Source organism: Squalius cephalus (assembly GCF_949319135.1).
Source record: "Squalius cephalus genome assembly, chromosome: 3".
In the NCBI taxonomy this organism is placed as follows: domain Eukaryota; kingdom Metazoa; phylum Chordata; class Actinopteri; order Cypriniformes; family Leuciscidae; genus Squalius; species Squalius cephalus.
The window spans coordinates 53,058,430-53,083,495 of record NC_137124.1 but is presented as its reverse complement, the minus strand read 5'-3'; the positions used below and the strand labels follow the sequence as shown (position 1 = coordinate 53,083,495).

General features: G+C 39.0%; 1 protein-coding gene across 6 annotated transcripts in view; it reads right to left on the bottom strand.

Annotated features, from left to right (window-relative positions):
* Nucleotides 1-25,066, bottom strand: part of kcnip4a (potassium voltage-gated channel interacting protein 4a) — a 220,079-nt gene that overhangs the window by 20,658 nt on the left and 174,355 nt on the right. For 5 of the 6 annotated variants that reach the window (XM_079865283.1, XM_079865282.1, XM_079865284.1 and 2 more), the window contains exon 2: nt 914-1,038. In XM_079865283.1, the coding sequence (XP_079721409.1) occupies nt 914-1,038 (125 nt within the window). Of the gene's footprint in view, nt 1-913; nt 1,039-5,032; nt 5,139-25,066 lie in introns of all 6 variants that reach the window. The other variant, XM_079865280.1, reaches the window with a different exon arrangement.

Below are 25,066 nucleotides of genomic sequence, written 5' to 3'. Positions count from 1 at the left end.
TGGATTTAAAAATGTATGTCAAGTCTGTAAAGTTCGCAGCATAGACTCTTTAAAATACTTCCAAGTGTTTTAAACACCGAACTGTTATTGTAGGGACATCGGCGTTACATTTTCGCACCTCTAAACATGACGCGGAACAAAACGAACAGTGATTGGTTGCTTTACATGTCAGTCAGACGGCCTCTGGGCGGTCCTTGGCCAATGAAAGCTGCTATGGAGTCCAGACCTTCTGCTGTCAATCTGAAGGTCTGGCAACGCGAGACTAATCAGGACCAGGGTTAAAACCCCACTGATATAGAAACTGGTTCGCGGAGATCATTGCCCCCTAGTGGTGAACCATTGAAATTTTGTAACATTTCGAAACAGTTATGATGTAGCGAAGCCTCATTTACTGAAATCATGTGATTTTGTCCTGAATAACTGGTTAGAAACAATTGATTCGCAAAGGTTTTAAAGCTTCACAAAGCAGTGTTTCGAAAGTGGCCATCACTAGAACTATAAGACAGGGTGCTAGCAAAACTGTGTAGTCACCTGTCAGCGGCGTGTGTGTGGTCTTAAGGAAGAATTCTGATTCCCCCCCTTGAGAGTCTGATAATAAAGGACCAGTGTGCCACTCTCATGCTCTGTCACCTGACAATTTGGGTCAAGTTAATTCGGTGTTGTCTCATTACATTGTGCACCAGAGGTAACAAAGGACATTTATGCCTCAGGGACACTCTAGAGACCTTTCCTGACCTGATTATTGTAGCAAGCGTGACAGATTTTCTGCCAAGTTTGGCATGTTCCACATCAAACCAACATTCAAAAGGAAAACTTTTAACTAAATGTAATCTAATTCAAAATAAGAGAAGAATAAATAGGAATCAGACTTTGTATTTTAACATCAGATATGTAGTTAGAAGCATTAACTCACATTCTTGAAGCCCCGGTAGAGGATTTGAAGCTCTTTGCGTGAGAAACGCGTTTGAGCCTCCAGCAGCTCCAAAGCTTCTGGTCGATGCCGTACAGCAGAGAGCTCCAGTTCATCCTCAACACTATCTGTAAAGAAACACAAAACCGGATTATGATTCAACTACTCATCTTAACAGCATTGATCTAATTTATTTTAATTAATAATTAGCGTACCAAATAATGACAAAACAATTGAGGACTTTATATTTCACAGGGGATATTAGATGTACAACATTTAATGAGATCCAAAATCTATATTTTTTCTACATTAGTACTTATAAAACAATTTTGACACAAATGATAGTTTGCTATCTACTAAAGCCACAAGTGACTGTATAAGTGAGTCATTGAATCATTCACTTCAACCAATTTGTTCAAAAAACACTGATTCATTCATGAACGAAACAAATGACTGACTATGTCCGAAAATTGCATACTCTCTGAGTCAGTACTTTTTTTTTTTTTTTTTTTTAATAAGTACTTACTTTGCAACTGTTAGAAAGTATGTACTATATAGTATACATGAGTGTAGTATGAATGTAATCTGGACATATTACATTCGTCATAGTATGGCATAGTACTTCACAGGCATTCACAAATACTCTTTCATGGCCTCATGGTATAGAAAAGTGTGAAAGTTTGATGCAAACTTTAAAATCTCAGTGCTAGTGCTACTTTTTGCACACTTTTATAAATACTGTGAATTTTGGACGTTACTCTTTACACATAATGTTTTTCGCCTGCTACAGTGCTATGCATAAGTTTAGACACCCATGCTAAAGTTGACTAAAAAGAGGAATAAAAAAATCATCTTTTGGAAATTGAACTTAATGCCTTAATTAAAAAAATGAGGAAAAATCCAACCTTTAAGGACACCAATTTTCTTTGTGAATGAATAATGTATCGTAAATAAATAAATGTTCTTCCTTAAAATACAGGGTGCATAAGTCTGGACACCCCTATGTTAAATTCCCATAGAGGCGGGCAGATTTTTATTTTTAAAGGCCAGTTACTTCATGGATCCAGGATACTATGCATCCTGATAAAGTTCCCTTGGCCTCTGGAATTAAAATAGCCCCACATCATCACATAGCCTTCACCATACCTAGAGATTGGCATGGAGTACTTTCCATAAGATCATCTCTCAATGCAAATCAAACCAGCTATTAGGCTAACTGAAATAAAACCATGCCAATCTCTAGGTATGGTGAAGGCTATGTGATGATGTGGGGCTATTTTAATTCCAGAGGCCAAGGGAACTTTATCAGGATGCATAGTATCCTGGATCCATGAAGTAACTGGCCTTTAAAAATAAAAATCTGCCTGCCTCTATGGGAATTTAACATAGGGGTGTCCAGACTTATGCACCCTGTATTTTAAGGAAGAACATTTATTTATTTACGATACATTATTCATTCACAAAGAAAATTGGTGTCCTTAAAGGCTGGATTTTTCCTAATTGTTTTAATTAAGGCATTAAGTTCAATTTCCAAAAGATGATTTTTTATTCCTCTTTTTAGTCAACTTTAGCATGGGTGTCTAAACTTATGCATAGCACTGTATATAGTAGGCAAGTATGCATAATCAGTTACAGCCTTTATGAGTCACTGAATCACTTCAACTGATTTGTTTAAAATCACTGATTCATTTATGACTGAAACAAGTGAATGTCTGTAATATGAGTGAGTCACCGAAGCGTTCACTCAACCAATTTGTTGAAAAGCACGGATTAATTTAGGAACAAAGAACCACTACTGTGTGTTGCTCACAGACTTGCAACATTATGCTTTGGCTTTGTTTGAAACAATTTTCCTTGTCAAAGCAAAAATACACAAAGAAACTGAGTATTGTGTCTAAAATGTACATTACTCAACATTAACTTGTTGAACTGTTGTATAAAAGCAGCATTTCAAATATGTTCCATTCATTCAGAGGTTCAAGATGAAACCTCAAATATCCAAAGCATGTTTTAAGCTCTGTTCTAAGACTTTCCATCTGTCCATAGTATCTTACCAGGTCTTGGTGTCTCAACCTTATTAACCTTAAATCTAAAAAAGCTTTCAGCTCATATTTAAGCGACGATAACGATAAAGATATAGTTCTAAAAATAGTTCTCAATATTAAAGAATAGCAGAGTTCACACCACAGCTATAACGATAACGATGTAGAGAAACAATATCGTTGGAATCACTTTCGGAATGATTTTTTTCCAGCTATTGAATGATAAAACACTGACAGCCAATCAGAATTCATTGTAATTTAAGGGCTCACGCATTTAAAATGGCAGACGGTATTGCGGAGAAGTTAATCGCCGAGATCCAGAAAAATCGTCCACTGTATATGACAAGTAAAACCCCTTTTCAAGAAAATGTATATGGAAAACAATCGTTCATACCCTCTGGATAAATGGTAGAAGTGGGTCTCGTTTCGTTCGTTTCGTTCCGACAACACTGTCTTGCTTCCTTTGAAGTTGTGGTAAAAAAGACAAGGTGTTGTTTTTATTCTATTATATTTACTAACTTACGTCATCTGAATTCACTTTTAGATTATTAGATCGATTACACTAACTTCACTCAAAACATAGCATGCTGAGGACATCTGCTGGTTAAAGCCGTGTAAATGCAATAAGAACCGCAAAAACATGTCCAATAACGTTGGACACACTTTGAAACAGCAGCGCGCGAGCTTAGAATAAACAGACCGTTATCGTTCATTGGTGTGGATGCAAATATCGTTATGGTTATCTTTAAAGTTATCGTTCTTGGACCTTGAACGGCCCTTTCGGACATTGCGTTTCTCTAGCTCAGATCATCTAGCATATGATTTGACTTGTGCCTGAGATTTAAACATTATTTACACCCCTAAAGGCTAAATAATCTTTAAAAATAATCACTGTGGAGCAGGAGCCAATACAACATTAATCAATGGGAGGTGATGGTGGCTATGGAAGGCACAGTGATTACTTTGACACCTGAAGCGTGGAAGACAAATGGCAGACATATGACCCAGTGATCCACAGAAGACGACTCGTCAACCGCTTGGCAAACAGAACTGACACATATAAACATCATTTTCTCATCCCAGAAGCGGCCCTCCGGGTGTATAGCAATCAAATGTGACAGACTAATAGCATCATTACCACTTCATGCTATCAGCCCCGTTTTCATAAAATGATGGATATGTATTTCAATAACAGCATTCTTTGGCATCTAAATGTGTTCGTTAAAAACACAAAATAGAGCATTTAACAATTAGCAGTTAATATGACATTTCATCATTTGCTAGTCTACTTCAAGAATTCAATACAATTGATATTTAGAATTCGCTACAGAGGGTATTCAGCGGTACAATACTCAGCAGAATGTCATTGGATTACATAAAAATAATGAAAAGAGTGAGAGATACAGAGAGGTCAAACATGAAATAGTTAAGAAAAGTTAAATAAAAAGAAATGAAAGGACTGACATTACCCTTGTGAAAAACAAGTACACTTTAAAAGAATAATAGTTATAAAAGAATATAATATTACTTAATTAGTATAATTAAGCATTTAATATACGTTTAAATTATAATACATTTTCATTAGATTCAACATTACATTAATTTAGCAGGATATCTTTACATGCAATTTCATAATTCTATTATATTTGAATTATGGTGAAAGTGTACTGCTGAATGTACTAATAAGCATTTATGATAAACTGAAATTATTCTTTAATGCCATTTCTGTTGAAAATTGTAATTTAGTACATTTCAAATATATTAAATGTGATACTGAATATCACAAAAATATTTACATATTAAACAACAAAATATTTAATGATTTAAAATACTTTCAAGTAAAATGTGACAATATTACAAATTTATATATATATTATATATACAAATTTATATATACATACACATATATATATTATCTGCAAGTACAGTTTTTAAAAATATACTTTTAGGATATGAAGTACACTATAAGTTTACATTTAATAAATCAAGTGCACTTCTTTTTCAAAAGAGTATGGACAATACGCTGATATAAACAGAGCTGTTTGAGGAAAGATACTGGAGACTTGTGTTGAAAGAGGACTTGCTTTGTGTACTGATGGATGGGGCTTTGGTAGAAGAGCATAGGAACAGCTTCTTGAGCCGTGCCGTAACACCACGCCTGCTGCCGTTCGGAAGGCAAGCGTTACCTAGGAGATACAGCGTGAGTGTCAACACAGTAACCATGGTCGAACGGAGCATCGGGCGGCGGCATGCTGACATGAGTTCATGAAGCAAAGGAGGCATGGATGTGCAGTTTGAGTTTCGTGCAGATCCAGGATCAGTTTTTAGCTTTGTCAGTCTGTTAGAATAACTTGATGACTTGTTCTTTTTTTTTATGCTGCTGAGCGAATGATATTTTCTATTCTCTAAACCTCGACCCAACCATCACATAAATCTTTCTACATCTTTGATTTTCATAAAGACTTGGCTTATTAAGCTGGTATCCTTGTGGGTACACTTTGCTGGTTCTCACAATGTACAGTAGGGGATTGAGGTTTTACTGTCTTTGTGGAGACATTAGATTCCTGCCATGTAATGTAACTTGCTGATTAACTACCCTAATATGATGCATCGTTGGAGAAATTAATCAACTAGTCACAACTGTTTCTCGAAATTGTAGTAACATGGTCGCTCCTCTGTCATTTGTACCACATTGATTCAGCAATATAGGACTGTCGTTAATAACGTCACACGTAGGTGGTAGAGTAATAACTTCTCCAAGATGCTGCTGTAACGATCATGGCACCTAATGACTACTTCACTGTTTTTGTTCCGAGTCATTTTGCTTTATTGCGCAGTTTACGCAAATGCACACTCTTCAAAAACAGCAGTAACTGTTGGCACACTAAAATATATCTTAAAATGTATATACAATGAAAGATATAGGGACCTATCAGCCCGACGCAGTTATCATTTTCACGTCCTGCGCCACGTTGTTTAAGTAGCAAATGCATTTGCATCCATTTGTGCGCCCATGAGCGTGCTGGTCTGAAAACGAGGTGTGTTCTGGCGCATTGTTGGCGCGTTGCTATTTTGAGGCAACTGAAATAGACTTTTTTATAAATATTTTTTCTAGTGGTGGGCATAGATTAATTTTTTTAATCTAGATTAATCTCACTGTAATCTTGGAATTAATCTAGATTAATCTAGATTAAAATGGCTCATTTGAATTCTGCCGAAGGGATTCAGAATATGTGTGAAATAATGACTAAAGGGCACGTGTTTATTAAATACAAAGTGACATTTAAAAGAACTTGTGAAGAAATGCCAGAGATTTTTTTAAAAATTAAAACTAACATAAAAGTATGATTTTTTTTATTTTTTACTTTGAGCAATGATGGAGCTATAATAGACTCTTTTTATGAGCATATAAAACAAAACAGCTCCTTGGAAAAAATTAAATGTAGCCTAATATTGTAGTAGTCAGTGATGCGCGGGTTGATCCGAAATGAGCGGGTGCCTGCGGTCACCCGCGGTTACCCGCGGTTACGAGTCATCCAAAAATATTTTTAATGATATTCGGGTCGCGGTCGGTCGGGTCGTTTGAAATAAAGATGCCAATTAAACCTTTGTAATTGATATAGTTCTAGACACAATTTTCTATGAATACGTTTTAAATTTAATTTACACTTTATTGGCTGAATAACTGGCGCGAAGATGACGCACGAGCTCAGTCTGCAGGTAGAGATGGAGGCGGCAAGAGAAAAGGTGAAGACTGGGGAGTGGAAGCTCCGCAAAATTATACACAAATAGAAAGAGCAAAGTGTGGGAGACATTTGCCGAAATAATGAAAGATGATGACCAAAGTGCTGGCTTTGTCATGTGTAGGCTACTTCTTGCGATGCTATTTGCACATTTGATAACCACAAAACTGGCACGACCAACCAGGCACGGCGCCAGGATTCCAGTTTTGGATAAGCCAGACCAATTGTGGGTGGGCCTTAAATTAAAAACGTTAAATAAAAATAAAATAAAAAAACGTTATCCAATCACTGCTTAACCTAATAAAAAAATATTGACTAATATAGCCTACTGTTATATTATCTGTGCGTATACATAATATAGATTTTAATAGCTTGATGCTCTTTAAATATTGTGTTGCATTGTAAAAGTAAATCCGCGATCGCTCTCCATGGTTCTGACCAAAGAAGAGAGCTTTGGAATCTCCATTATGAATATACCTGCTGCATTTTCCGATAACATTGTCTCTTAGCGCGCTGCGATAACTTAACTAAAGGTATACTACCACTAAAGGTATATCATTGCTAGGCGTCTTCAGGGCTATCATCCACTCGTGAGGCAGAGGCGCTGAGAGGCAGAGGCGCTGGCGCCCTCCTAGCAACGGCGCTGTTTTTGGTAAAACATGATTTTGACGACTTCATTAAGTTTTGTTTTATAGAAAACTCTTTTTAAAAGATTTTCGTTTTGTATAAATTGTATCTTAATTTTGATCAATGTTTTATCAATCAATTGCCCGTATTTATTAAATAAGAAGCAAATATATAGCAGACAAAATAAGGCGCCGGTACGCGATCACTGCATGTGAACTGGAGGGCGCCGAAACTCAACTTGTGCCTCACAGATTTGATAAATATAGGCTATATATTACAGAAAGCTTGAAATGTCTACTTTTAAACGAAAATATTCAAACCAAAATAAATAGGCTATACTCTGATTATGTAGGCTAATCCATATGAAATGTATACATTTCTCTCTGGCGTTCATGGCGAGTCCGCAATCTCCGCATTGTCAACTTCATCTTTGCAGCGACACAGAAAACACCAGTTTATTACTAAACAATTAAATGTCTCCTTGCTAATTTAGACACATTCATAATCATTACTTCAACCGGTTCTTTGTGGCAAGCTTTAAGCGTGCGGTCATTACGCTTATTCCTGTAGGCTAGCCTTCAAGTAATTAATTTAATATAAAGGGGCGATTTGTCCACGAATGGCTTAAATGAACAACTAGTCGACAAGAAAAAAAAAATAGTCGGAGGCAGCCCTTATTCCACATATTTTCGAAACAGCAGGCCATCTGGGTTGGGCGAGCGACCATGAGCGGAGCGGAATATTCAGAAATGCGCTCTCCGCTCACGAGCTCTGATCGGAACAAACCCGAACCTCACTGTCTGCTGAACTTGCGCAGAAACATCAAAATAGACATAGCCAGCTTTTTAAAATTGTTTTTAAAACTAAATATTTAGACTATTTTAGTACAAATTATGAGCTTATATTGACGATTTTTTATAATTCTTGACAAAATTAGAATATTAAGTTATATTAAGAGCTACGATGAGCATTATAGCTATACTTTAAAAAAAAATGCGGGTCAGGAAGCGGGTCGGGTACAATATTTTCTTTTTCGTTTTTTGCGGTCCGAGTTGCGGGCGGGTTAGTTGAAAACGTCGGTCGGGTGCGGTTTGTTTATACATTGACCCGCGCATCACTGGTAGTAGTTATAAACAAAGGTCTATTTTTAGTTCAGATTAACATTTGAGGGCAGCAATTTTATTCATAATGTCAAAATAAAACCAACGTAATGTTACTTGAAAGCATTATAGCCTACTATTCCTGCCAAACTTCCATGGTTGCAGTTAGTGTTACTACAGTAAATCCATGGTGAATGTTGCTGATCTGTGGACACTGGATAGTTCATTCATGGCCCAATGTTTCTTCCTGGTTTCTACGCGCTGTTTGATCCGTTAATAAAGGAGAAATGTGAATGTTTCTCACTAGATCTCGCAGCAATGTTATTACTTAAGTAGCGAATTCAAATGCTTTCTTTACTGGATCTCTTAGCGCAGTTTCGTTCCGCTTGCATTACGTTTGCCATTTGATGTTGGGCAATGTTGTGGTCGCGCCAGCGTCTCTTACATTATGAGTACGCTTGCCACACGCCACGCGCCTACATTTGAAATAACGAAATTTTGTTCGGCAGGAAAAATGGTCCAGCGAACCGTTCGGTTTGAAAATGCGTACCGAACGGAATTCGGCTAGGTATACATCCGCGCTAAAATATCAAGGTGAAAGTCATCATAGCTGGCGTAGTACAGACCCAGCTCCCAACCCAACTTTGAGAATAGATTAACGGCGATATTTTTTTTATCGCCCGATAAGAGTCTCACGTTAACGCAGAACGTTAACGCCGATAACGGCCCACCACTAATTTTTTCCCAATATTTTTTTTTGTTATTTAAAGAGCACGTTAGTAATGTGCGCCTATAGGCAGATAAACAACGCAAGTACACTTTGGTTCGCGCACAAGCAGATCCGTTTCCTTTCTACAGAAGCGTTCAGTTTTTCCGCTTGCAAATTCCGCCATGGTATTTAAAGGGAATGGGAGATGAGACTCTGATTGGTTTATTACATGTTACGCCCAAAACACACCCATTACTCACTAAGAGAATAGTGACGACCCTTTTAGACCATGTGTCGGGCGCAGACCATTTTTCACGTCGACGTTATGCCGACTGATATTAGGGGTCTCACTTGGGAGCCCCAATCACCTCTGAGTTTTAGAAACACGGCCAATGAAATTGGCAAGTTAAATTTGCACGCCTAGCCACTCCTCCGCACATACGGGTATATACTGTAAGATGGCGGCATGCATCTACTCTTTGTGTTTGTGCTGAGGAGCTGAGACGGTGTCCCGGCCATACATCGGAGAGTTCAAGGTTGTGGCAGGAGGGACATAATGTCTCCATTCCCTCCATCAGGCCTCATCATGTCTCTTCAGTCAAATTTGGACTAAACCGCTTAATTCATATGGATTAGTTTTACGATCGCTTTATGAACTTTTTGAAGTGTCAAAGTAGTAGTTGTGTAGCTGTCAATGGAGGGACAGAAAGCTCTCAGATTTCATCAATAAGATTTGCATTTGTGTTTTCCGAAGAGAACGGACGTCTTACGGGTTTGGAAGGACAAGAGGGCGAGTATGAAAGAATGAACTAACCCTTTAATGATATAGACCATAACTCTCTTTGTAATGACAAAGAGAGTGCTTTATAACTTTACAGACCTTTTACATGCTCAAACAGCAATATTACACACTAAAGAAAGTTGAAAATGTAAAAAAGCATAATAGGCCCTCTTTAAATATGTTTAGAAATAAAATTACTTGTCAGTAAGATAAAGATTTACAAAACAGCAATTCAAAAAGTATCTCAAGGTCCAATAATCAATTAGTAATTGATTTCTTATGGCATGTTTTCTCATTAAGGACAAAACATGCCTATTGCTGCACTACAGATAATGAGTGTGGCCTTTCCTTCAAGACACGTACGCTTATGTAGCAAGATTTAATTTCCTGTGGGGAGAAGATGAGGGGATCTCGAGGGCCGCAGATGAGGTCAATACATCTGATCTTAAATCAGGACCATGCAGGCTACACACTCTGTGCTTTATCTGAATGGCAACAGTGTGACGGTGTGTAAAGCCATTTACGTTGTTTATGATGGTAAATGAGATAAACGGAGCAATCATGAAATAAACTAACTAAAGTTAGGGTTTGGGTTAAACCACATGTACCATCAACCTTTTATCTTATTTGCACTTGTTTATAAATCATTATTACCCCATCTATTTATCGAAAGCAAATAAGTATTTAGATTTTTATAGTCACTACTAGTCAAAAGATTGAGCAATAAAAAAATATTTTAAATATTTTAGATCTAAATGTTTATGCTTAAATTCTTGAAAATAGTTTTGTAGACAATGTTTTGTCGTTTTGTATTAATTTCTTGAAATATAAATAAATAAATACAAACATAAAATTAAATAATTTTAGATTTTTCTTTTTTAAAAGCTCGGGCAAAAAAAGCTTATTATTATGACAAAAATCCTTTGCTCTGAATGTTTATGCTTAAATGCTTGAAAACACTTTTGTAGACAATAGTGTTATATTCATTTCTTTAAAAAGTAAAAAAAAAGCAAAAAAACCAAACAATTTTTTAGATTTTTATTTTTTAAATGGATGTTGGATCAGATCGTGAAGGAAAAGCAGCCAAAAATTGTCCAACATACACTGAAAATCTTTCAATATGGTTCAAAGAAGCATCCCAGGATGCATCTCATAAAGCTGGATGATAAAATTAAAGTAAGCTTTTTGCTTTTTTTTGTCCAATGTTTTGATCGGTAGTGTACTTCAAACTACTTGGTGATTATTCTCGGTGCTGACTTATGAAATAACAGATGAATTATTTCAGACCTTGATACTCAGCAAGCGAGGAAATGATTGTATGGAGAAAACACTTCTTTTGAAAGACGGTGCCCTTGAGTTTCTATCTAGCAGCAGCACAGCGCAGTTATCGCTCCGTCTGGGTGGTAACAGCAGTGGTGGGTAGTGTTGGGTAGTCATGGTACTTTTAATAAAGACCTCAGCTTAAATTAAAGATCCACCCAAAAACAACATAAGTAGCTATTTCACATGATACCATGCTGCATGTTGGCCCTGCCATGAGAAAAATACAGTATGTGCAGTGTTGCATGATCATTCAGCATGCACATAATAAATGCAATGATGTCTCATTCATAAATTCTTGGGATTTCATTCTTAAGTATTAATATATGTATAGGTTAACATAACTATAAAACATGCCATGCAGGGAAAATGTCCAAATCTAGCACTGGAGGAGTCCCATAGTAGTAAGTTAAGTTAGAACATAACTTCAAATGTAATGTGACAAACTATTCATCTTTAAAACAATGTTAAGGTGAGATTATTAATACATAAGGATGCTTTATGCCTGATATCATTCCATCAGTGCAAGAACAAGGCGAGTCGGTCATGATGCATTTTTGCCATTCTCAGGAAAATTCTTGCTGAGGTCAACAAAACTCTGATATGTGCAGTGGGTGACAGTGGGCTCATATATCCATCAAATGTGAGATTTATATCCATCCGAAAACATGCCTTAAAGTCATTTCACATATAAAGCCTGTAGAGTCTCTGGAGTGCAACAAAAGTTTCAGCACGATTACCACAGGAAAGACAGTAACGGGACTCATGAACCAATGCAACACGTTTGTGCTTGAGGGTCATTCCTATGATTCATACGCCTTTTAAGACTCGAGTTGTGGCATTCATAAACACTGAATTTCAACGGATCATTACAATACGCACCAACAATAATTGATAATAGCTGAGCAGCATAGATCGAGCAGCAAAAAAATCAGCGTATTAGAATCATTTCTGAAGGATCATGTGACACTGAAGACTGGAGTAATGATGCTGAAAATTCAGGAATAAATTAAATTTTAAAATATATTCAAATAAGAAAACAGTTATTTTTAATTGTAATACTTTTGCACAATATTTTACTGCATTTATGATAAAAATATAATGCAGCCTTGGTGAGCAGAAGATAAAATATCTTAATTATTCCACGTTTTACCAGTAGTGTAGGCTAATTTATGAGACACGTTAAAGAGCATTGAATATTAAATTATATTATCACTGAATAAAGAAATAAAAAATAAAAAAACAAAAAATAAACTGCTTAATAGAAATTGAGACATTAATATCCAGTTTCTGTACAAAAATACATCTGTAAAACACAGGACATATGCTACTATGCTGCAGTGGTCACACAGTAAATTCCCAAATTAACTGAATGTTCACAGGTTTCTGATGCAGGGCTTGTTACTTCTGCTCACCATATGGTACAATACAGAACTGGTTCATATCAGAGTGATGAAGATTGATTATTGGCAGAGATGTGGGTGTACAAAGCTAATTCTGTACTGCATCATGCTAAATTCTGCCTTTTTGTTTTTGGTATCTGGAAAGGCCAAAGTTACTCCCTCTACTATAGGGTTCCCAATATTACTATTGCTCATACTGAAGGTTAATCTGCAGCTTTGGGGCCATATTTACAAAACAGCACAAATTAGCATAAGAGCGCAATTCCAAAAAAGTGCCGATGGGACAGGAAAGTTCTGTGCATGATCTTGACGCGCAAATTAAAGAACACTGACGCAGCCGGATCATTTCCATAATGACCAACACAATCTACCAAGAGCAGCGCAAATTAGCGTCTGGTTTAAAACATGCTTTTTTTGGGCGGTAAATAAAGGTGCAAATGCCTGTAAATTGATGACTGTAAACCTTAGTAAATCACCTCGCGTGGTTCATTTAAATACTCTCCTCCCATAAATTTGGATGAACAGCGCTCTCTTCCACCCTCACTACCCACGACTGAGGTGCCCTTGAGTGAGGCACCTAACTCCCAATCGCTCACTGGGCGCCGCAGTGAATGGCTGCCTACTACTTCGGGTGTGTGTGTCCATGGTTTCCAGTGTGTGTGTTCACTACTCACTGCTCCTAATGTATGTGCACTTACTTGGATGGGTTAAATGCAGAGGACTAGGCCTTTACGTCCCTTTCACTTTTTTAACTCATAGCAACCACCTAGCAATGACCCAGAACCACCTAACTGTGCTGAACACCTAGCTTCGTCGTCTATTGTTTCGTTTGCTGTGCCCGCTTCTTGGACAGTTGGTGTTTCCCTCTCTGCAACCTTCTACAAACTGGACTTATTTTTATTTTATTTTTTCTATCTACTTGGCTGAGCGTACTTTTGTTGTTGTTACCGCTGGGAACTCTCTGCTGTCAGCCTGCTACGAGCCCTCTCACCCTTCTCTCCTCCATCTGTAGTTGGACTGACTGTGAGGTGAGTTAACTCTCTGCTTACCAGTAGTTCGATTAGCTTGCTGTCAGGTTGGGTAGCTTTCCTCTCCGTAAGCTTTTATAGATGTTGTGATGGTTGTGGTCCTGGCTAATGTGACTTTGCTGATAGCTGATTTTCTCATGGCGATTACAAACACACCAAAGGCTGTAGCACTCGTGCTGTCTCTGGTCTCCCTTATTTTTACTGGGTTACCTTCCAACATGGATTTTGGATACCTGTCACGCGAACTCAGGGCGCTTAATCGGCACCCACGCCTCGACTCTGAAACGTACGAGCACTGCCGCTCGCTCGGGATCACCCGGCGTCCGCGCTACGTGCACCGTTCAGTCCGAAGGATCATTAACTATCAGCAATCAACACCAAATGTGATCCCGTGCATCTGGTCAAATAACAGAACTCTGGTCAAACCGAAACGCCAACTAAGCGACTGTCGTCCACCGCGATCGCTTGTCTGCGTAAAAAAGTCAGATTTTAATGTCAATTTAGCTGATAACTCAGATATGCTGCAAAACCACCTTGCTCTGCTGAACTGTCGCTCTATCTCGGACAAAGGCCCCTACCTAAATGAACTTATTACTGACAAAAACCTGGATATGATATTCCTTACTGAGACCTGGCAAACACCAAATGACTTCATGCATCTTAATCTGCTAACACCATACGGATACCAGCACCTGTCTAAGCCGCGTTTATCTGCTAAAGGGGGTGGCCTTGCGGTCATCTTTCGCAACTCCATAACACTTGCTCAACTGGACTTCCACACTACTACGACTTTTGAATATATGGTTTTGAAAATTTGCTCGAACAGTCCCCTAATAATCATCCTGATTTATAGACCACCCAAACAACAAAACGATTTTTTCTCTGAACTAAGTGAACTACTAACGCTAGCCTGTGATTCATCATCCAAGGTCATCTTGCTTGGTGACTTTAACATTCATGTTGATACCCCCTGTTCAAATAGGACTCAACTAATGACTGTTCTGGACTGTTTTGAACTCTATCAGAATGTTAACTTCCCAACTCATACTCACGGCCACACGCTTGACTTAGTTTGTACATCTGGCTTGAATGACATCTCCATCAATGGTCTGGTTACTCCTATCTCTGATCACAAGCTTATTACCCTTGATTTTACATTAACTTGTCCAACTAAATGTACTGACAATATTAACATCTCTTATCGTAAGATCAATGCTATTAATGCTAGTGTGTTTGCTGCATCTATTACTACTTCTGCTATTTCTGATGTTTTTGATTTCACCTGTCCATCCAAAATATTTGATTTGGATGAGCATGCTCCAATTAGGACTAGGTCTGTTCCTTTGTCCCACTCTTCGCCGTGGTTTAATGCTGAGCTACGTGCTATGAAAGCAAGAGGCCGACAGCTGGAACGTCTTTATCGGAAAACCAATCTAACTGTACACTTTCAAGCATTTTCGGACCATATTAAGCTTTACAAAACCGCCTTAAATACAGCTCACTCTTCCTATATCGCTAAAATCATCAATAACGCAAACAACAGGCCTAAAACACTATTTAGCATTGTAAATAAGCTTGTTCAGGCACCCGCGCACAACGCCTGTCTACAAGAATCTGACAACTTGTGCTGTTCTTTTCTGCAACACTTTCAGGGAAAGCTGGATGCTTTACGTGGGACTTTTAGTGATGAACCGACCACTTCTAGTTGTGAGCAAGCTCAGATACAAACACTCAATAACTTTATGCTGACCAACCCCATCTTGATTAGTGAAATTATACAGAAATCCAATTCTTCTTCTTGCCGGTTGGATCCTGCACCTACAACCCTTCTGAAACACTGTACCTCTGTCATTTCTGCACCTATCTCACATCTTGTAAACATGTCTCTTCTCTTTGCCTCTGTTCCAGTCTCACTAAAGACGGCCGCAGTTACTCCTATTCTTAAAAAAACAAATCTGGACCCAACTGACTACGCTAACTATCGCCCAATCTCCAATCTACCGTATGTCTCAAAAATCATGGAAAAGGTTGTCGCCACTCAATTGCAGTCATATCTATCCCTCAACAACAGTTTTGATTTATTTCAGTCTGGTTTTCGCCAAAACCACAGTACTGAAACTGCATTAGCAAGGGTTATCAATGACCTCTTACTCTTTGGTGACTCGGGAAACCTTTCCTTACTTTTACTACTCGACCTCAGCTCAGCTTTCGATACAGTCTGCCATAAAGTCTTACTCATGCGCCTCTCAGAGATTGGTATCTCAGGAGCCGCGTTATCCTGGTTTTCCTCCTATCTGACAGATAGGAAATACTACATCACTATGCACAATTACAAATCTCCCACTGTCACTCTCAAACAAGGTGTTCCACAGGGATCAGTTCTCGGCCCGTTACTATTTATTATTTACGTTTTGCCTCTCGGACAAATTATTCGCCGCCACGGTTTTCAATATCACTGCTACGCCGACGATATCCAAATATATACTGCTTGCCGACCGGATTCTATTCACCAGACCACATCACTATCATCATGTATCAATGAACTAAAGGCCTGGCTCAATTCCAATTTTCTCAGTCTGAATCTGACTAAAACAGAAATATTAATCACTGGCCCTACATCTCTAACAAAAAATTTAAGTAATATTCCCAGACTTGACCTCGAAGCTACATCAATAATTCCATCTGCCACTGTAAAAAACTTGGGTATTATTCTTGACCCTGCACTGACGTTCGACGCTTACATTAGTCAACTTTGTAAAGCGTCCTTTTTTCATCTGCGCCGTATTGCCAAACTCCGTCCCTATGTCAGCCCAAAAGACGCTGAAGCACTAGTACACGCGTTCATCACATCTCGCCTCGATTACTGTAATGTTCTTTTTTCTGGACTACCAGCACACTCTATCTCACGTTTGCAATATATTCAAAACTCTGCCGCAAGACTACTAACTTACACTAAAAAAACTGCCCATATCACTCCAATTCTGTTTAAACTGCACTGGCTACCCGTGTCATCCCGAATCACTTATAAAATTCTTTTGCTTACCTTCAAGTCACTCAATGGTCTTGCTCCAGCCTATCTCTCTGACTTACTTTCTCCTTATATTCCCCCTCGAACTCTCCGATCTTCTGGCTGTGAACTCCTATGCGAGCGGAGATTTCGTCTGTCGTCTATGGGTGGCAGGTCTTTCTCTGTTATAGCCCCTAAGCTATGGAACTCTCTTCCGTTGGCTCTCAGGACAACAACCACGTTGTATGAATTTAAGCATAAACTCAAAACACATTTGTTTAATCAGTATTATCAGCCATGAAAATGTTAATTCGACATAACACAGTCACAATGTTAACTTAGGTACCAATAATCTACTGCATCTTTACTCCAACTGCCCACCATGCTGTCTGTAATTAATGTTTGTTGCCTCTGTTTTTATGTTTGTATTGCATATGTAATGTGATTTGCAACTGCAATCACTCACTACTTGGACTGGGCAAATGTCCATTGTCCGTTTATTTGTAAACTGCTTGTTATTTACTGTCATTGTGAAGCGTCCTTGAGCTTGGGAAAGGCGCTATATAAATTAAAGTTATTATTATTATTATTATTATTAACTGCCGCATAGCAACACCCTAGTAACCACCTACAACACCTTAGCAACATGGCGGCAGAAAATGATAGTCTTTAGAAACTCTACACTGAAAAAAAAATTGGTGTAGGATTTACTTTAAAATAGTTTTTTACTCAGAAATTGCTAGTATATTTACAAAAAAATACAAAGAACACACTGAATTAACTGACGATTCTTGTTTTTTTTTATGGCATATTGTAATATAAATTATATATCCATGCACATCATTATTTCTTAAAAATCATGTGTCCTCGTACTGTAATCTTTGACCAAAATATCTCCCTCAGGGTGGGGCCACCTGTCACTCACATGAGATTAACCAATAGCAAACCACAACCATCCAATCAATGCCCCATGGACAATCAAGTCCTGCCTTCTTGTTCAAGAAGCCGTTTCACTCAAATTTACGTAACAAAAGGGAAGGAATTAGAAAGACTGAAATAATATTACTTGTAAATCATACAGTGCTCCAATAAATGTTTTATTTACAACTTTTTTGTGCAGTGTAGTTAGCGTTATTAATGAAAATGGAACACTTCAGCACTTCACCCATGTGCAACAAAAGTCAAGCATTATACAGTATAACACTATATCAATTTTCTAAAAATATAGCACATTTATGTGGTTGAGTTAGTATATTATGAAGTCTGGATAGTTTCATTGTTTCAAAATTTTCCCTTAGAGTCCTGCATGATTTTACAACTCATTTTATGACTTCCTCCTTCCTGCTGCCACCTATCACATCTCTCTTTGTTTCTCCACATCTATAATGTATATGCACCTCAGCCCGGACAAGTGCGGTTTTATGAGTCTGGACACTTCACAGCTTTCTGTCCCTCAGAGAGTCAACACCTCACCACTTTCCAGTCTGCTCTCAGACATGACCACCCGCTCGTGGCGTCAAAAATGCAGCCTCAGAAACAAAGGAAAAAAACAGATCATTGTCCAAAGAGGCCACAACTCAAGAACGACAAGCACGCTTTCTAAGTTACACATAAAATAACACACCCGGGAGCTCCATTAGACACTGCTTAAATCAGTTTTATTATGGATTTTGACAAGGTCAAAAGAGTAGAGGCAATTCAAGCTTCCACAAACAGAGACATGAATAAAATGATCTGTCTTGAAGGTGTATTACTTACTATATGCATGGCTACTAAAGCGTAAAAGGATGTTGATTGCACAGGAATTACTGATTGGGTTCAAACTCGCACAGTATTAAAATGGTACACATTGGTTCACTATGGATGTGACATTATGAAACCGAGAAATATTTTGGGTTCAGTACAATTGCTCAATTGACCTTGACTTGTCCCTCGTTTTCTTAAAAAAATTATAAGCATTATAAACCACAAATACTGTGGGGATTGAGCTAAAAGGCCCACTGAAATGCCTTGAAACACACAGCATTATTCAGTGTGTTGACGTAATTTCCAATGAAATAGGAAGACAGGGCGGGACATATCGAACAGCTCCTCCCCTTTTTTAAAATAGCCAGTAGCGTTTAGTTTATATCACAGCTCGGCCAGAGCCGTTGAGCTCGGTAAAACCTCAGTTTCCTTCTAATCTCTAACAGTTTCTCCTCCTAATCTCCTCCATATCGCTTTAAAATAGCTTTCTGTGAAGAATTGAAATGTCTGACTGTGTGTGTGCTGCGGCGGTTCTCGTGACACTATTGTAAAACGTACTCGGATACCTAACGTAACCTCGGTTCTCTCTAGAAGAGGGAACGAGTATTGCGTAAATTGCTTACGCTACGGGTAAAGTAATCTTTTCTCGAGATATGAAGCCAAATAATTATCCTTAATTTTTGTATTTATTGTCAACGCAGTGCAGCAGCCAGCAGACCCATAGCAGGCTATCTAGCGTGCTCATTGGCTGTCCTGCGGCAACTGCACCAGCCAACCACTGAGCCCTGCGTGACGTCGCGCCCTCATGCATCACAGCCCGCCAGAATGGGAGTGGCTTAGCGTATAAAAGGACGGGCTCGGGGGCTACTTCCCTGGTTTTCATCGACTGAAGCGAAATAAGCTCGTGGCGCGAGCACGGCAGGTTACGCAATACTCGTTCCCTCTTCTAGAGAGAACCGAGGTTACATTAGGTAACCGAGTACGTTCTCTTACGAGAGGTTCTCTCGTATTGCGTAAGTTGCTTACGCTACGGGAATCCTTTGTCAATGCCGTGCGCGCAAAGCATCCACTACATGAGTCCCAGGGGAAGCCCGGGGAAAGCAGATAAGTGGGAATCAGGCGGCCAGCAACGCGGGCCAGCACATGTACATAAGCACGCCGTAGGGGATACAGAGTGGCGCTGCCGGTCCATATTAAAGAATATCAACCCTTATAGTGCAGCTCAACCAGGAGAGCTAAAATCACGTGAGAGTAGCCTGCACACGAACAGTCTGGGCAGTACATACGCACCACTTAGACTGACAAAAGTCTAGCCTGCAAGGCGGGAACTTCCAGGTTATAAAACCTAACAAATGTAGAGGGGGAGGCCCAGCCTGCCGCCATACAAATGTCATGAATAGAAAACCCGCTGGACCAAGCCCACGATGAGGACATGCCTCTAGTGGAAAGAGCCCTGACGCCCAGAGGGCACTGCATGTATTTAGACGCCTAAGCTGCCCCCGATAGCGTCCACTATCCATCTGGACAGGCTATGTTTCGAGGCGGCGAGACCCCTGGTGCGCCCACCAAACGAAACAAAGAGCTGCTCCGAGCACCTGAAGGTGGCAGAGCGCGTAATGTAAACTCTCAGCGCCCTGACAGGGCAGAGGAGGTTATCATCGCCCTCGCTACCGGATGCTGGCAGAGCCGATAGAGAGATGACCTGCGCTCTGAAGGGAGTGTCAATCACCTTGGGGACATAACCATGTCTCGGTTTGAGGATGACTTTAGAGTCATTTGGTCCAAACTTGAGACACGCGGCGCTAACAGATAGCGCGTGTAGATCCACCACACGAGCCCAGAAAAACGGTTTTGAGCGAAAGGTATTTTAGATCCACGGAATCTAATGGTTCAAAGGGATATGTTTTCAGGGCCTCTAGGACCAAAGAAAGATCCCAAATAGGAACCGACGGGGGATTCATCCTCCTGACTCCTCTAAGGAAGCGGGCAATGAGCTTGTTCCTTCCTATTGACCGGCTGCGCGTCGACTCCGCGAACGCTGCAAGGGAAGGGTTCCGGCGAGCTCTTGAATGCCACATCAGACTCCGGTGGCCTCTGGGAGCGGCGCTTTTTCTTGCGCAGCCCAGCAGAGACGGGCGGAGTGACAGTTTCGGCGTTGAACACTTCAAGTCGAGCCCGCAGGGTCGACATTGAAAGTTCTTTGCAATGGGCGCAGCCACCCGAAGAGAGAGCAAGGGCTGCGTGTTCTCGACCCAGGCAGAGAGCTCAGATAACGTGGCGGTCTCCGGCGCTGAGCGGGGCTCGGCAAGAGCCACAGGAAGTGCGAGGCATTTTGAGAAAAACGCCTCGCTCTCTTTTAGACAGAGAGTGTGTGTCACAGCGGCGAACACACACAGCAGAGCAAAAGGATACTGTCGCCGGATAGCGCGGCAGGCACGGATGGCTGAAGGCGGCGAAGACGACCGGCTTCTTCAGACGCTTTCCTCTGCTTGCTAGTCGCTTGTTTCAACGGCGGCGGCTTCTCTCAGGATCCAGCGATGCGTATTGCTTCGCTGAAGAGATGAAAATCAGGGAAGCAGCCCCCAAGCCCGTCCTATTATACGCTAAGCCACTCCCATTCTGGCGGGCTGTGACGCGTGAGGGCGCGAAGCTATCCCCTATATAGTGCACTATGTGTCATTCACCATGTAGAGAATAGTAAATGTGTAAACAAGTAACCGATTTCAGCCGTAGCTTCTGAGTCTATTTATAATGTAGGAGGCGGGACGCTTTAGATTCTAGAGAGTATTTGATTGGACAGTAAATCTGATAAGAAGCTAAAGTGCAGAGTGATGTTATCAAAATCATTTATCCACATTGGCAGAAGTGAGAGACTATAAGTTTTGAATATTAATATCTTCTAAATATGAAGGTTTTGTTTTGGAGCACAATAGCTTATAGACAACAATAAGACTAACATATTCATACTAAAAGCAAAAAAACTTCAATTTTGATATCATGGAGACTTTAACTTCTGTTGAACCTGGAGTATTCCATTAAACTCTTTTGAAACATCTGTGCCTTGCTGTCAATTACCACAGAAAAGAGTGACTGATTAATCGCTCGGTTTGCAGAAACAAAATAAAACCATGCTCAGGCGCTTACAACATCAGTCTATGCGACAAGCTCATATTATCTTTTAATTCACATGTGCGTTATTTGAGCTGTAAAGTTGTCTAAATTATCTTTTAGCGGTGTTACTGTTATAATATAGTACTGTAATAATACTGTAATTCCATTGGATTTTTCTTCATGTACACTTTTTCTGGAATCCTTGTGTGTGTTGTGCAAGGTTTAGATGGTCATGACAAGAGTTGAAACACTAGATAACTAAGCAAAATTATTATTATTTTTGTATATTTTTTTTCAATTTTGAAAATGTTTACATTTGCTCATGTTCTCATTATGCCTGGCATGCAGACAACCATAAAATCATAAAGTTTAAAGGACTATTCTGAAGGCCAATGAAAAGTTCAGCAGCATATTTCATTGGCTTTGGCAGGGCTGATTTAAAAGCTGTTACGTGAGCACATTTCCCCTCCCATCACATCCACCTGCTGAACTTCATTGGCAGTAATGGACACATGTGCAGATGTGCTGTAATGAACCAGTCAGAAACGCATCTGCTGCTGCTCAAAGATGGACTTGAATATGTTTTCTGCACATTTAGCAACACAAATGACATCAGACACCTTAGCAGGTAATGGCGCAGAAAATGGCAAACATGATAGTGATGGATGGACAACGACACTGAGTTAAGGTTCAATTTCAGTGCTTCAATTCAACTGTAACCAAAAGCATTTTATGGCATATATGTGTCATTATTTTTGTGATTCTGTTTAATGCCGCAGAAATATACTTTAGCTCAAGTATTTAACAACATATTGTAACATATTTAACTATGCAAAGCCTGAAATATAAAATAATAGTCAGAAAAAAGTTTATTGAACCTTTAGACAATATACACTGTACAGTATGTGTATATATATATATATTTGATACATCATGCTTTTATGGCTCATATAGTATGATATAGGACAATATGGAGCTCATACCAGAAGCAAAAAAAAAATCTACATTTTATTCAGATGCACAAACTAAAATATGTAATTTTGTGCAAATGCTGATATTTATATGGCAGAAAAGATGAAATTCTGTTAGCTTGTAATATTTGTCATATTTGTGTACTAATGTATCATATTTGATACTCACATTTTAACATGATTTTTCTAAATAATGATGTATGGCTAATCAAGTAAATGTACGTTGCTTCAGTCAGTAAGTCAGTATTTCATCCTGAAATATCACTAACAATATAAAAGTTATTCTTACGTTTACTTTATGCAAATCAGCAAAGATTTCACAGCAAAAAGACACATGTACCACAATTTTAGAATGATACTAAAGGCTTTTTATTTGCTAAAAAAACTTTAAACTATCAAACAGAGGACAGAAGGCATGCAGTTTGTGTACAAACGCAACGTTTTGATCATGTTGATGATTTAGAGACCTTAGAATTAATTTGCATATTGAATAGGCTTTACAGGAATAAATACATATTTTCATGAATAAATGATCAGATAAGAGAATGAAACCTTGAAAAAAGATTTATTTCAAACTAAAAGTGAAAGGTTCATGTGACGTGTCCAATAATGACAACAGCCGGTTTCATGCTTACATTACGAGGTCAGACTACTTGACATGTTGACTTAAAGAAGAACTTACAGAACATATATGGCACTAGGCACATCCTGAGTTTAGTCTGTTTTAAAGGGATAGTTTACCCAGAAATGAAAAATGAAAGTCTTCACTCACCCTCACGTCACTCAAAAACTGTGTATTTCTTTCAACTGTGTTACGTAAAATAATAGGATATTTTAAGGAATGTATCAGTATTTTTGTCTTTACTATGGAAGTCAATGGTCAGCAAAACAGAACAGATCTTCTTATGTGTTACACAGAAGAAAGAAAGTTTGGAACGACATGAGGGTGACTAAACAATTACAGAATTTTCATTTCGGAATAAACAATCCTTTTAACTGACAGCCCTAATTTCTACATATACTCCAACCCCATTTGTATGCTTGATAGATACATCAGCAATCCAGCTGTTCTGTTTTCTTATTTTGCACATGGCAACATTGTGGGGAAATAGCTGTCCCTTTTCATCTGTAATGACACTAACTATTAACGTCAATACCTATTTCAGAGGCATTCGGTCTCTATTATAGGTCACTGCTATGAGGCGTATGTTTAGATGCTAATGAAACGAAGCTTCTTATATCTTTGTCTGCTTTTCAGCCAGAAACGTCGGCTCAAGCTTCAACACCAACCAAACCTGACATCACATTTACAATTTACCAAGCACACCGCTTGCTTCCCGTTTGGTTGAATCTACCCAAGACAATTGGTGACTTATTTTATACTATTCCACACCCTGAATGAATGGTTTGTGTTGTTTGCCTAGGTGTACAGGCAGAATGAGGCAGCCACAGTTGTCCAATGGTTGTCCAATAATTCAATAGCTGTGTCCATCCACCTATTTTTATGCTAAATTTGGGTTATCACATAAAAAAAAAAAAAAAAAAAAAAAAAAAAACTGGATGAAAATACATTAAGATACACACAAATTCTAAAAAAATTCAAAAAAAAGAAGAAAAAAGAAGACATGCATGTAAACTATGATGGAAACACATTTACTAAATAAATCCCTTGATGCGCAACAAACAACTCACATGACTTTGCCTCAACAGTGGATGTGGTTGGTCTAAACAGTGAACCAATCACATTGGTGTGATTTTTTTTTATTCCAAACCATAGCAAAATTCCCTTCCTACAGCTAATTTCTTTGGTTAAGGTTAAGGGTGTTGGATAGAGTAAGGGGCTGTTTACACGACACTGTTTTCAACTAAAAACGTAAAACTTGTTATGCGTTTTGGTCATTCGTTTACACGACAACAGCGTTTTTAGTGCCTGAAAACGCAAACTTTTGAAAACAGGTTTCAAAGTGAACGTTTTTGAAAACGGTCTCCGTGTAAACAGCGAAAACGCGAATCTCTGAAGACGATGACGTCATGCACATGCGTATTACGTGTTCAATCTATGGTGTTTCATCGCCATCTAATGGCCTGGCAGCAGAACAGCATTTTTAGTCGTTTTCGCAGACGCGTGTGAATGGGGATCGTTTTGACAATGGTGTCGTCTGTACGCGGAAAACTCAAAGGAAAAACTTCTCCGTTTTAAGCATCGTTGTCACGTCACCCTTAGAGATTAGTGTTTGGTGAAGGCAATCACCATTGTGATTGACATGACCAATGAAATCTTTAGAATCAGCTGTGGGGCGGAGTTTCCGTTGAACAGGTTTGGGGATATTACAGATATTGTGGGCCAGTTTCCCAGGAAGAGACGTTTTTGTTCTCTTGAACACGGTGCTTTATTTACAAATGTTCTATGCGATATGCCGATTTTGTGCACAGGTTACATTCGCAACTTTGGATGGAAACAGCTAATGTGAAACTTAGTAGAAGTACTGGTTAGACCATCAGAATAAATATCTGATATATTGTGTGTAATGAGGTACACACAATAAATAACCCAGTAAATCCACCAGT